Below are 11,875 nucleotides of genomic sequence, written 5' to 3'. Positions count from 1 at the left end.
CTTTATTTTGAATAAATCTATCAAAAACAAATGCACAAAACTAGCCTATATTAACGCTACAGGGACTTTAACGTTTCCAGTGGCAGAACCTAAAACCAGCAACAGAGCGATTCTATTGGTTAGTATTGTCGCGCAGACGAGTTGGATCAGCCTTTTAATTGGTTGAGTCTGCCACAACCCCGCCCCCTGAGAGGAGCCTGAAGACCTTTCCTAAAAAGCAGCAGAGCGGAACTTCCTTACCGAGACAAAACCGAAAGTACCAGTAACCGGACGGCGTTAGGGACGGAGAGGATTCTGGACATCACATGGTGAGTTTATAACGTGGTTAACCAGCGATGACGTGTTTTACTGACGTGTAGATTGAAAATAGCGCACACGAGTTCACGGCAGCTTTAAGGGAAACCGCAGTTAGTTTTCCATTTCTGCCCACAAAACGACCAACACATCCCTGTTATGGAGGAGACACACACCACAGACGGTCCATCGAGGACATTCAGAGTCATGTAGTGTAGTGTACACTGTAGTGGACACGCCAGTACAGCGGTTACTCACTGCAGGTAAGTGTCCTGCTAACGATGTGCACTAATAACACAGGCTGTGATGGTGCAAGTGGGTCTTGAGCCTGTTTCCTGTGTCTACTTCACGTCTTCCTCAACTGCTGGGTAGATTATACAAAATACTTCCTGAGAGTCTTGCAGAAGGGCTAAATAAGGTAATTACTTATTAATAAGCTCATATATTAATAAGCTCATATATTCGAAAGCTCAATGGTTTTTCTTATCAGGTACTGGCCTTTTGATTGACACATGATAAATTCAGATAAGGAGCTGCTGCTGGTTCCTGGTGGGGTCTAACAGTCACTAATGGTATTCTGTGTTTTGCTGATGGGTTCATATCACAGTGTAAAGGGTTCTAATGCTTTAACAGGTGTTCTGGGACTGATTCCACATTCATTTGATTGTTTCCCAATGGGGTCTAAAGGTGTTCTACAAGAATGGCATTTTATGTACCAAAAACAGTCGGAATTACTTTTCACTTGCTCATTTTCCAGTGTAATCACCAGTTAACACTTGCAACATTACTTGAGTAATATGTGATCAGATGTGACCATCATGGTCTGAAAAAGCACGTAATCATCCATTTTTCCCATGTCATCATACCTTTTTGTGTACCTTCGTGTGATAACACTTTTTTAATAACATGGGTCCAAAATCAGGTGTCTAAAAACCAAATGTGACTTTTCACATGTGAAAATCGTGTTTTTTTTTCTGTGAACGGACTGAAATACACCGATCACGCATAACATTCTGACCACCTCCTTGTTTCTACGCTATTTGTCCATTTTATCAGCTCCACTTACTATATAGGTGCACTTTGTAGTTCTACAGTTACAGACTGTAGTCCATCTGTTTCTCTGCATACTTTGTTAGCCCCCTTTTACCCTGTTCTTCAGTGGTCAGGACCCCCATGGACCCTTACAGAGCAGGTACTATTTGGGTGGTGGATCATTCTCAGCACTGCAGTAACACTGACGTGGTGGTGGTGTGCTAGTCTGAGTGGATCATACACAGCAGTGCTGCAGCTCCCAAGTGTTCGCCATATCATCAGGAGATTTGAGAAGATGCCACAGTCATCTGTGACTGAAAGTAGTTGTCCTCACTTCCCTTGGTTGGTAGGATAGTCATCTCTCCCCATCACTCTCCTGCTAGCCAGTGTGGCTGTCTGTTAGCTGACCTAACAGAATTAGCTGTTGTCATTCTCCTACAAGTGGCTTAACTTTAGGCCCCATTCGGCAATGTCTTCCTAAGTGTTTCCTCAAATGTGTTCTTGAGAAAGGTCCTAAGAAAGGCTACGTTCACATTGCAAGCCTCGTTGCTGAAATCCAGTTTTTTGCTCAAATCCGTTCTCTCTGACACGAGGGTTCACATAAGTAATTCAAATCTGTCATTAATGTGAACGAACCGGTGTCCTGAAATGACCCGCATGCACACATCCTACTCAGTAACGTCACATGTGCATCATCAGCACAAACTAACGAGCAGAACGAGCTTCGCTGTGAAGATAATTAACTCTGATCAGCTCTCAGGTTCATTATTAGAGCGAGACGAAGGAGAAAAAGGTGAGATGAGCTGCTTTTCCACCGTTTACAGGCTTTAACTTCTGTTTGGCGCTGTTGCCATGGTAACACTGAATGATGGCGCAAAGCGAAGTGGAAAAAAGCACATGAATTCTGATCTGAGTGTCACATTAAGGTCGCATGGCCTTGAATCGGATACGTATCCGTTCTAGGACCAGATATGAAAGTGGCTCAGGTCGGATTTGAAAAGATCAGATTTGCATCCACACAGCTCTGAAAACATCCGATCTGAGTCACAATAGGGCAAAAGATCGGATTTGTGCCACTTCAACCTGTTAATGTGAACGTAGCCAAAATGTCTATGTCAGATTCATGACATGTTCTTATAGCACAGAACTGTTCTCATCTTTGTGCTCTTAATTGTGTAGATTCTGTTCTTACCTAAGAACAAATCCCAAATAAGAAAACATTAGTGACTGTCAGAATCTTTGTGAAAAATGCTTAAGTGGGTTTTAAGAAGAAATTGCTTCAAAAGAACAGTTGGTGAATTAGACCCATTGTGTCACGACAGTTAGCAATCACTCTCCCCAGCTTTGGTAGCATTTTGTGACACCTAGGGGTGAAAAAGTGTGTTAAAAACTAATTAGCATTTGTAACATTTGTTTACATTCAGCACACATGAACAAACATCGAAGTAATATTTTCTGATATTCTTTATCTGATGTCTTAAAAACTCACTCTAACTCTTTATTCACAGAGGTCAAAGAGCAGCATCTCAGTTCTCTGGCTGTGTTCCTAAGAATTTCAGCTCCATAATGGAGCCTCATAACTCCAGTTGTGGTGGAGGAACCTCTGACCCAAAGTAAGTAGTTTTCTTTCACTGGCTAAAAATATACTGAGCTAGAGAATAAGAGTGGCATCTTCATCTCCCAGCTATGAGTCCATGAAGAGTGGCAGGATAGTGGAGGAGCCTCCTACATTCAGCAGTGGAGTTGTGCTTTTTAAACTAAAAAGGATGTGTGTGCTGCTACCGCTTGCTGTGTGAACCCAACATAAAAGGCTACATTGGTTGACATAGAAGAGTTTGCATGCATCACTATGCACTGGCTGTATTTCAGGGATGCTCTGAATGATTTGAGAAGATACATTGGTAACACTTTACTCTAGGGTGCTGTTCATAAGGCAACGTGACACTTACATAAGCTTATCATGAGAACTGAGAACGTGACTCTACATAACTATTTATAAATGCGCGTCAATAAGCGTCATTCACTGTAAAGATTACATTTGCCAATTTTGATCAAAGTCAGCTAAAGTAGCCATTATGACAGATGACTCATGTTGTAATAAGCATTTATAAAAAGTTATGTAGGGTTATGTCAGTTGTAATGACAACTTTAGGTAGGTGTCATGTAGCCTTATGAACAGCACCCTACAGTAAAGTGTTACCAATACATTTTCTAAATGGGTAGACTTTTGGTGATTTGCTGAAAATGTGGCTCTCCTATTGATTCTGTCCTGAATGTGGGGGGTCTTTGAACACATCTTCCATACATTTTTTGCCCCATATTTTCCTTACCTGTTTTTTTTTACACTGTGGTTTTTGGATGCCCCATTCATGAGGCCTGGCTCTGTGCATGGTCCTGTATCATCCTAGAGAAGTTCAGCCCAGGCCATAGTTTCTAGCACTAGTGCAGCTTTTTAGGAGAACAAGGGACACATCTGCCCCATGTTTTTTAAATTATGTTCTTGCCTTCTTCACTTACTGAGTGTTGCTTTTCTTTAAAGAGGTATTCTGCACAAACATTGCATGATGTACTTGGAGATTTTCAATCATGTCTTGACATTATCAAAAATATTTAAGGAAATTCAACCTAATAACACAAATCTTGTGAACGGCCTGTAGATAAGTTACAAAAATAATGATAATAATCAGTATTATTACAATAACACCACTACTATTAATACTACTTATAATAATAATTATTAAATACAATAATAAATATTAACAATAATAATAATAATGATAATAAATAATAATAATTTTATAACAACAAATACAATAACAGTAATATATGTTAAAATAATAACAATAAGTATAGTAGTAATAACATAATTATATATGACCACCAAAATAGCAAATTGGAGGCAGTAGTGTAAGATACTACAGGGAGATTCACTCGAAAGAGGCCCCGAATATTCTGCTGTAACTCCTGTTAGGTTGAAGCAATCTGGACCAAAAAAATACGCTACATACCTTAACGTAGGTGTAATCAATTGCATTACATTTGATGCTGGAAGTGATCTGCATTTTCAGCCAGACACATGAAGGGGTACGGAGGTATGCACCCGAAGTTGCAAACGGAGGTTAAATGTTGGGACAGCTGTCCGGCGCCTACCTCATCGCTCCGACGCAGGGGCATCCTGGCTTGTTTGAAGCTCCATATACTGAGGAGCACATTGCACGTTGTTTTGCTCAGATTGCTTATCTTAGCGAGAGTTAATACAGAATATTTGGGGCCTCTTTCGAATGAATCTCCCTGTATATATAAAATGGCAGAAGATTTATCTGTTTTTACAAAAGAAAGGCATTTTTCAGTAAAAACCATTTGTGATGTTTTAAATGTTTCTGTTGAACAGCACATTGACTCACAAAGGCCTTTCAGCCATGTTTGGAGAACTTCTGAATGAGTGTGTGAGGGACATCGGAAGCACCAGGTAATGTGACTGATTTCCTTACACTGTAAAGAATGATTTCGAATGAGTTAACTGAATATCTAATAGTAACTTAACAGAACAAGACTGTGTGTCTTACACTCTGCCATCCTAATCTTAGACATTCAGTTTACTCAGAATGTTATGAAGCCTGGTAACTAACTTTTTTAAGGTGAGACACCACATGTTTTTACAGTGTAGCTACGCTGTGAACATTTGTATAACTAGCTCTGCAGTGTGCGGCAGAATTAAAGAGTTTCCACTATCATGTTTTTAACTGATATTGTTCCGTCTTATACTCTCACTCAGAACATTCAGTTGGCTTGGCAAAGTTGCTTGTACTTGAGTTCCTCCCTCTTTTCCATCCCTTAATTCATCCAATTTCCCTTTTAGTTTTACATGGGGATTTTTTCAAACTGCTCTTATTTTAATGACATTAAGACCAAAACCACCAAACTTTCTATGGAGTATTGAGACATAGTACTCATCTGCTTTTCATTCCACCATTCATCCATTATTCCTCATTTTTCATCCCTTGCTTTCCATCCCTTACTTGTATATCAGTGTTCTTGTTCCTGTAATATAGTATATATATGTATATATTTAAATAAATAAAGTCAGATCCTCTAAAGTGGCTGTCTGTGTTTACATCCCTCCATAATTCCACTGAAACCCACTAACTTTCAAGCTAGAGCCATCAAACTTATTATGAAGATTCTGAAGCTGTTGACCAAAATCTAACTGCTTTTTATATATTCAGAGCATGTATCTGCAACCCCATTTCCCAAATATGAGAGCCACAGAGCCATGCTGCTGTAATACATGCAGAATGTGGTTTGTCATTGTCTTGCTAAAATATGCAGGGCCTTCCCTGAACAAGACGTTGTCTGGATGGCAGCATATGTTGCCAAAACATGTTTATATCATTCGGCATTAATGGTGCCTTCACAGATGTGCAAGACACCCAAGCCATGTGCGCTAATGAACCCCTACACCGTCATGAATACTGGCTTTTGGACTGGGCACTGATAACAAGTTGAGTGGTTTTTAGCCCAGAGGACACAGTGTCCATGATTTCCAAAAAGAATTTCAAATGTTCATTTGTCGGACCACAGGACTTCCCCTCAGTTCATTTTAAATGAGCTCGGGCCCAGAGAAGGTGGCAGTGTTTCTAGGTCCTGTTTATATATGGTTTCTTTTTGCATTTTAGAGTTTTAACAGAGACAATCTGTTTTCATAGAGAGTGTTTTTCAGAAGTGTTGCTGAGCCCATGTAGTGATTTCTACTACAGAATCATGTCTGTTTGTAATGCATTGCCGCCTGAGGGCCCAAAGTTCACGGCCAGAAAATACTTGTTTTTGGCCTTTTCCCTTACATACAGAGATTTCTCCAGAGTCTATGAATCTTTTAATGATATTATGTACCACAGATGATGAAAAGCAAAAGTTCTTTGCTGTTTTACATTGAGAAATGTTATTCTTGAACTGTTGCACTATTTGATCGTGCAGTCTTTCACTGCACCCCTCCTCATCTTTACTTCTGAAAGACTCAGCTTCCCTGGGATGTTTTTTTATACCCCATCATGTTACTGACCTGTTGCCAATCAACCACCTTTTTCTTTAGCATTACACAACTTTACCAGCCTTTTGTTGCCCCTGTCCCAACTTTTTTGGAACATGTTGTTGGTATCGAATTCAAAATGGGCATATATTTTTCAAAAAAACAATAACATCTCTCAGTTTCAACATTTGAAATGTTGCCTTTGTACAATTTTCAATGAAATATAGGGTTTAAATGATTTGCACGTCATTACATTTTGTATTTACATTTTGCACAGTGTCCCAACTTTTTTGGAAATGGGGTTTTATCTAACTTAACTATCCTTTCAGGGATGTGAAACTCTGATCTCATAACAATGTTATTGAAATATAATTCTTTAGGAAATGATTCAGTGCATTGTGAAATCTTAAAGTCCACCATTATTTAATTGCATAATTTTAACCTTTTAGTTGTGTTTCCGTCACATTTGACAAGTTAATTCTCTCTCTATCATAAATATGGTTTCTATCGTCTGACTGTCATAATGACTCAGTGTCCAGTCTAGGCATCACAATTCATAAATGATTGCTAGTTTCAGTGAATTTTAGGTGGTTTCTTTTAAAGCCAACAAATTGAATGCTCAGGGCCTTTTGTGTTGTAGCAAAGTTTTAACTAATAACTATTTAACTGTTCTCCCTTTTACCATTACCCCATTAGCACATAAGGCTTTTGTTTAAACTTCATCAGACCAAAGGAAATGGGTAGCAGTTTGTTTGAAAAAAAATATTTCAGCGAGACTGACTGTTGGAAAATTGAACAAATCTGCAGATACATACAAGGCATTCATCACAGCTCAATTCAGTAGCAATAGCAGATTTATCTAAACTCCAATCATCACAATCTCCTGTCCGTTAAAGCAGGAAAATCAGAGACCTAATGTCCAACATTTCTGTAAGTTTTAAGATGGATATGATGTTATGCCTGCTCAGACAAAATAGCTAGATGCTTTTCGCATCCTAACCACATGACTAAAACAGAGATTCGTACAGAAATCACTAACAGCTTTCCAGCGTTTCTCTAACGATCAGCTGACCGTACTTCATTTCCGTTTGACATTTCCGGGCAAGCACCGATGGAATCTTTGTGTGCCAAAAAAGGGGTACTGGCAAAAGTGACTCATTTTTCAAAGGATATATTAATGTTCCTTCTTCTTTTTTAATTTTGGCTGCAATTTTGATGCAACACCATTTTAAAGGATCAAAAAACATACTTAGCATTGTTTTGTCAGCTTGGTACTTAATGACTTTTCCTCATTTCTTGAGGACATTGGTTCAGGACCTCTCTTCAGGATCTCAGAATCCCTGCCCATAAAATATGGCTAAATGTAATGGATGTAATGGATTTCATGTTTTCATTACCGTATGGTTGTCAGCTCTGTACTGCTCCAGCCACCCCCCCCCCAAGAAAAAAACAGTTGATGAAGAGTTGAACAATAATTGGCAGTTCAAACCTCAATTTCAAACCGTTGGGACAGTATGAGTGCTAATCAAAGCAGAATGCAGTGTGCAACTATACTGGGATTTGCTGTTATATTTTGCACTTCATAAAGCTCCATGTTTTTAGTGGAAAGGTGATGGTCTGGGCAGCAGGCTAGTCCAGCATCCTCACTCTCTGATTACGCAGGCGTAGCAGAATGGGGTTTGGTGCTGTCCTGTTGAAATAAGCATAGATGTCTGAAAAACACATCAACAATATGGATGGTCCTTTTCTTCTGTGAACCGGAGAACACAATGTCCATTATTTCCATAATCAGTCTAAAGGTTTGACTTGTCACACCAATATTTGTTGGTATATAACACTGTGCATAGTACAGTCTTCAATTGCATTTGTGGATGCAGATGAATGATGTTCATTGTTGGTCTTAAATTGTACCTGTCACAACTTTTTTTGGAACAGACATCAATTTCAGTGAAGTTGAAAAGGGGAAATATTATTCTTGTTTAAATACAGGTCAAAGTGGGTTTACAAATACTGCTCACTGTTCTTATCTGGGTTTCACAAACTGTCACATAATGTAAAAATCGAGGTTTGTGTGTGTAGAACAGTGTACCTACTGTTGTCCTGTTTTTGAACTCCTCTCCATTAGAGCTGTTTTCTCTGAGAGATAATTAGTTCAATCCATAGTTACTAGTTGTCTTGTACCAATAAAGAGTTCAGGCAGTGTATGTAGTAGAGGTGGGTGATATGGCAAAAATATGATATGGCGATACTTCAAGAAATTTTCATGATACACAGTATCTCATGATAGTTATTTTCTCAGACATCTGATCAGCTGGAACTGAGGAAACAGAACCAGTAGTGCTACATTTTAAAAAATAATATAAAAAACTGTGAATACAAATTTTGAATTTTCGAATACTGTGTTTATTGTAGTGTTGTTTATTGTGTTTATTGTGACATAATTTATCATGACAACAATATAAATTGTCCTATTGTCCAGCCCTAGTAAAGTGAGTGTACAGAGAATGCAGGCTTATGCTTTTTTCAGGAGCACAAAAAAGGAAACGTTCAATTAACAAACGTTTTATGACTTTTTTTTCTGTTGAACAGCACTTTGACTGAGAGAAGCCTTTCGGCCATGTTTACAGATGTGTTGGAGGAGTGTGTTGGGGATTCCACGAGCAACAAGTAAAGTGTTTTGTTTTTTTCTTCAAAGGTTCACCTCATCTTGTAGTGTTTATTATAGTGTAGTTTTTGTTGTACAGTGCTGACATATTGTCTTTCTGAATGAATTATAAGCTCACCGGACAAAAAAATGAGTCATGAAACATACCTAATAGCATATAATAAGCTGCGATTCAATTTGGCATGGACTGGACTAGTTTCTGGATGTGGGCAACATCAATGTTCAGACTCTTGCATCAAACAGTTGTGCAGTTCAGCCAGATTTCGTGGATGCCTTCCCTGCGTCTTACTTGTTGTTCCAGGTCGTCCCACAGATTTTAAATAAGATTCAAATCTGGGGATTTTGCAGGCCAGTCCAGATGTGTGGCATCTTGGAATATAGGGATAGGAATGTTATGTTCCTAGATAAGGTGATGAGCCAAAGGCAATGTAGGCACTGCTGTTCAAATGTACTGTCACCTCATCCAAAGCACCATTTCCGCGGAATTAAAACACCCCCAGAACATTACAGAGCTCCTCCAGCTTGAACCACACCTTGCATGCAGTCCTCATTGAAGGCTTCCTGAGGTCTACGATAAACAGGATGCCAAGCATCATTCACATACAGGCAGAAACGAGATTCAAGTAATAATACGTATAAGTAACATATTTGAAATTTACATGTATTTTAGATTGTCGTGTATTTGGTGCTTTGTTCCACTTTTGCCTTAGTGACAGCATTTGACTTACATGGACCTTACAGATTCGTAAAAAAGTCTGATGAGTAGATAAAATCCACCTGAGAGCCATTTGAACGCATGCTTCAATGGGAGAGATGAGGGTAACGCTAGCTTATACCCGGTTACATAACATTAACATCAAACATTATGGCATCTGTCTTGACAATTACTGAATATTACTGAACAATATCTGGCATGACAGCTCATGACGGCACATGAAATCGTCCATGACATGTTTATAGTATGGTTATATCAATGTTATATATCAGAGTTCAAGTAAATTGTTACCAGTATAAAAGGTCATAACATGGTCAATGTCACACATTTGCTAAAAATTTGAATAGTGACTTAGAAATATTGCAGAATCTTGTATAATTTTTCTTCATTTTACTTGTCAGAACTTTTCTTTGTTTTGAATTATCATAATTGTAAAAAATTCTGTTGTTTGTTTCTGGGTTTCACTGCGTTTTTCAGTGTGGTCCCTTAGTTTTAGAGCCCACTGTCTTTATTTTCATAATATCTTGACTGTTACAGTCTTTGATAATGTTTTTCTTGATGGCTCTAGTTCGCAGACACAGGGAGCGACATCTTCAGCACACAGTGAGCCTGTTAAACGTGACTGGTCCATGGTGGAGCCCACTGGACTCAGCAGTGGAGATGAGCCATGTGAACCAAAGTGAGGCATCACCTTTCTGTCTAACATTAGTGGTTAAGGATAGTTTGAAATAACATGCACACAGAATTGCCCATTTGCTGTTCCATTGCTCTGACTTTAAAATTTGTGTTAATCTAACTATCTAAGTGACATAACTTGCAGGGGTGGACAAAGTGCAATAGCCTAATGTAGTAGTGGAGTAAACATAGATGTACTTCTGGCAAAATGTGTCTTGAGTAAAAATACAAGTATTCTGTTTGTATTTCCATCTGAGTAAAAGTACAAAAGTACTTACTTGTGAATGTACTTAAAATCAAAATAAGGTACTTTGAGTTGTTATTTTAATTTGATTAACGAGACCTGTTAAATGTTGCATGCAAGGCTTAAGGACCGCCATGCAAAAAGGTTTGTATACTTGTTATTATGTTTCAACTAGATTGGAGTTTTAATGTTAGCTAATGGTTGAGATGCATTAATAAGTTATCATAGCTATACATGAGTAATGTGTGTAAGTAGCTATATAATGGGTCCAGTAAAGACGTTAGGGGCCTCCAATTCCATGATCCACGTGCTTGAATTCTGGTACATAAGTCCTGTGTAAGTCATAATATCCTCTCATAGGTCAAAGAGATCAGCATCTCCAGTACCCAGCTGCATGTCTATGAAGAGTCACTCATCCAAGCTAGAGCCCCCTGAATTCAGCAGAGGAAATGCGACCTATGAAACGAAGTAAGTTCATATCCATATCAGTGTAATGTTAATGGTGAACAGTGTAGAAAAGTATCACATATATCGCACAGCACACTTTGAAATTCAACAGTAGAGCTGCCTCCTCTCAGAAAAAGGGACTCTAGGCCATAGTTGCTGGTCCTTTACAGGCCAGTTTGTTTGCATGTTTAAAAAATGACAGCCCAATAGTTTTCTGTCCAAGCCTGATCTGACCTGGCACACAGCACTGAGTTTAGAGTCCAAACACGATCCAGGCCCAACAAGATTTTGTCCGAACCCGGCCGACCCGAACAATGCCATGAAATTTTGACTTTTGATTGACGCCCAACCATGTTCTATCCATAACTGACCCAGACAGGCCCATCATCATCCAAAGTGCTCAATAAAACCTGATGTTTCTAATGAAAGTTAACAGTGACATGTTAAATTACTGCGTAGTGGCAACCAATTTCTAATTATTTCCTGCATTTAACAAAAAATACATTAAAAAAAAATCAACCAGACGTAATTTGACTGGGGCGCCCATACTTTTCCATACAACTGTAATTAATCTCATGATGTAATAACTGAAAAAAACGTACTGTGCGTTCTTTTAAGTGCTGTTGGGTATATTTAAAAAAAAAAAAGGAAAATAAAAATGCCTAACAAAGGAGACACTGAAATAAAGTTTTGTGATTTCAAAAAGTCAGTCAAAAAATATTTTTTAGGAAAACGTTTTGTTTTTGGCCAGCAAATTATACGGTAAGGACTTACTGT

General features: G+C 38.6%; 1 protein-coding gene across 4 annotated transcripts in view; it reads left to right on the top strand.

Annotated features, from left to right (window-relative positions):
* The first annotated feature begins 218 nt into the window (after positions 1-218).
* LOC118825932 (NACHT, LRR and PYD domains-containing protein 12-like) overlaps positions 219-11,875 on the top strand; it is a 32,797-nt gene continuing 21,140 nt past the window's right edge. For 3 of the 4 annotated variants that reach the window (XM_036596797.1, XM_036596796.1, XM_036596794.1), the window contains exons 1-6: positions 219-308; positions 2,835-2,939; positions 4,718-4,795; positions 8,942-9,019; positions 10,301-10,411; positions 11,012-11,119. In XM_036596797.1, the coding sequence (XP_036452690.1) occupies positions 2,893-2,939; positions 4,718-4,795; positions 8,942-9,019; positions 10,301-10,411; positions 11,012-11,119 (422 nt within the window). In that variant the 5' untranslated portion in view covers positions 219-308; positions 2,835-2,892. Of the gene's footprint in view, positions 558-2,834; positions 2,940-4,717; positions 4,796-8,941; positions 9,020-10,300; positions 10,412-11,011; positions 11,120-11,875 lie in introns of all 4 variants that reach the window. The other variant, XM_036596795.1, reaches the window with a different exon arrangement.

This window comes from Colossoma macropomum, unplaced genomic scaffold, assembly GCF_904425465.1.
Source record: "Colossoma macropomum unplaced genomic scaffold, Colossoma_macropomum, whole genome shotgun sequence".
Taxonomy (NCBI): Eukaryota; Metazoa; Chordata; class Actinopteri; order Characiformes; family Serrasalmidae; genus Colossoma; species Colossoma macropomum.
Note: the sequence above shows the minus strand (reverse complement) of the source record. Positions and strands in the feature narration are given on the sequence as shown.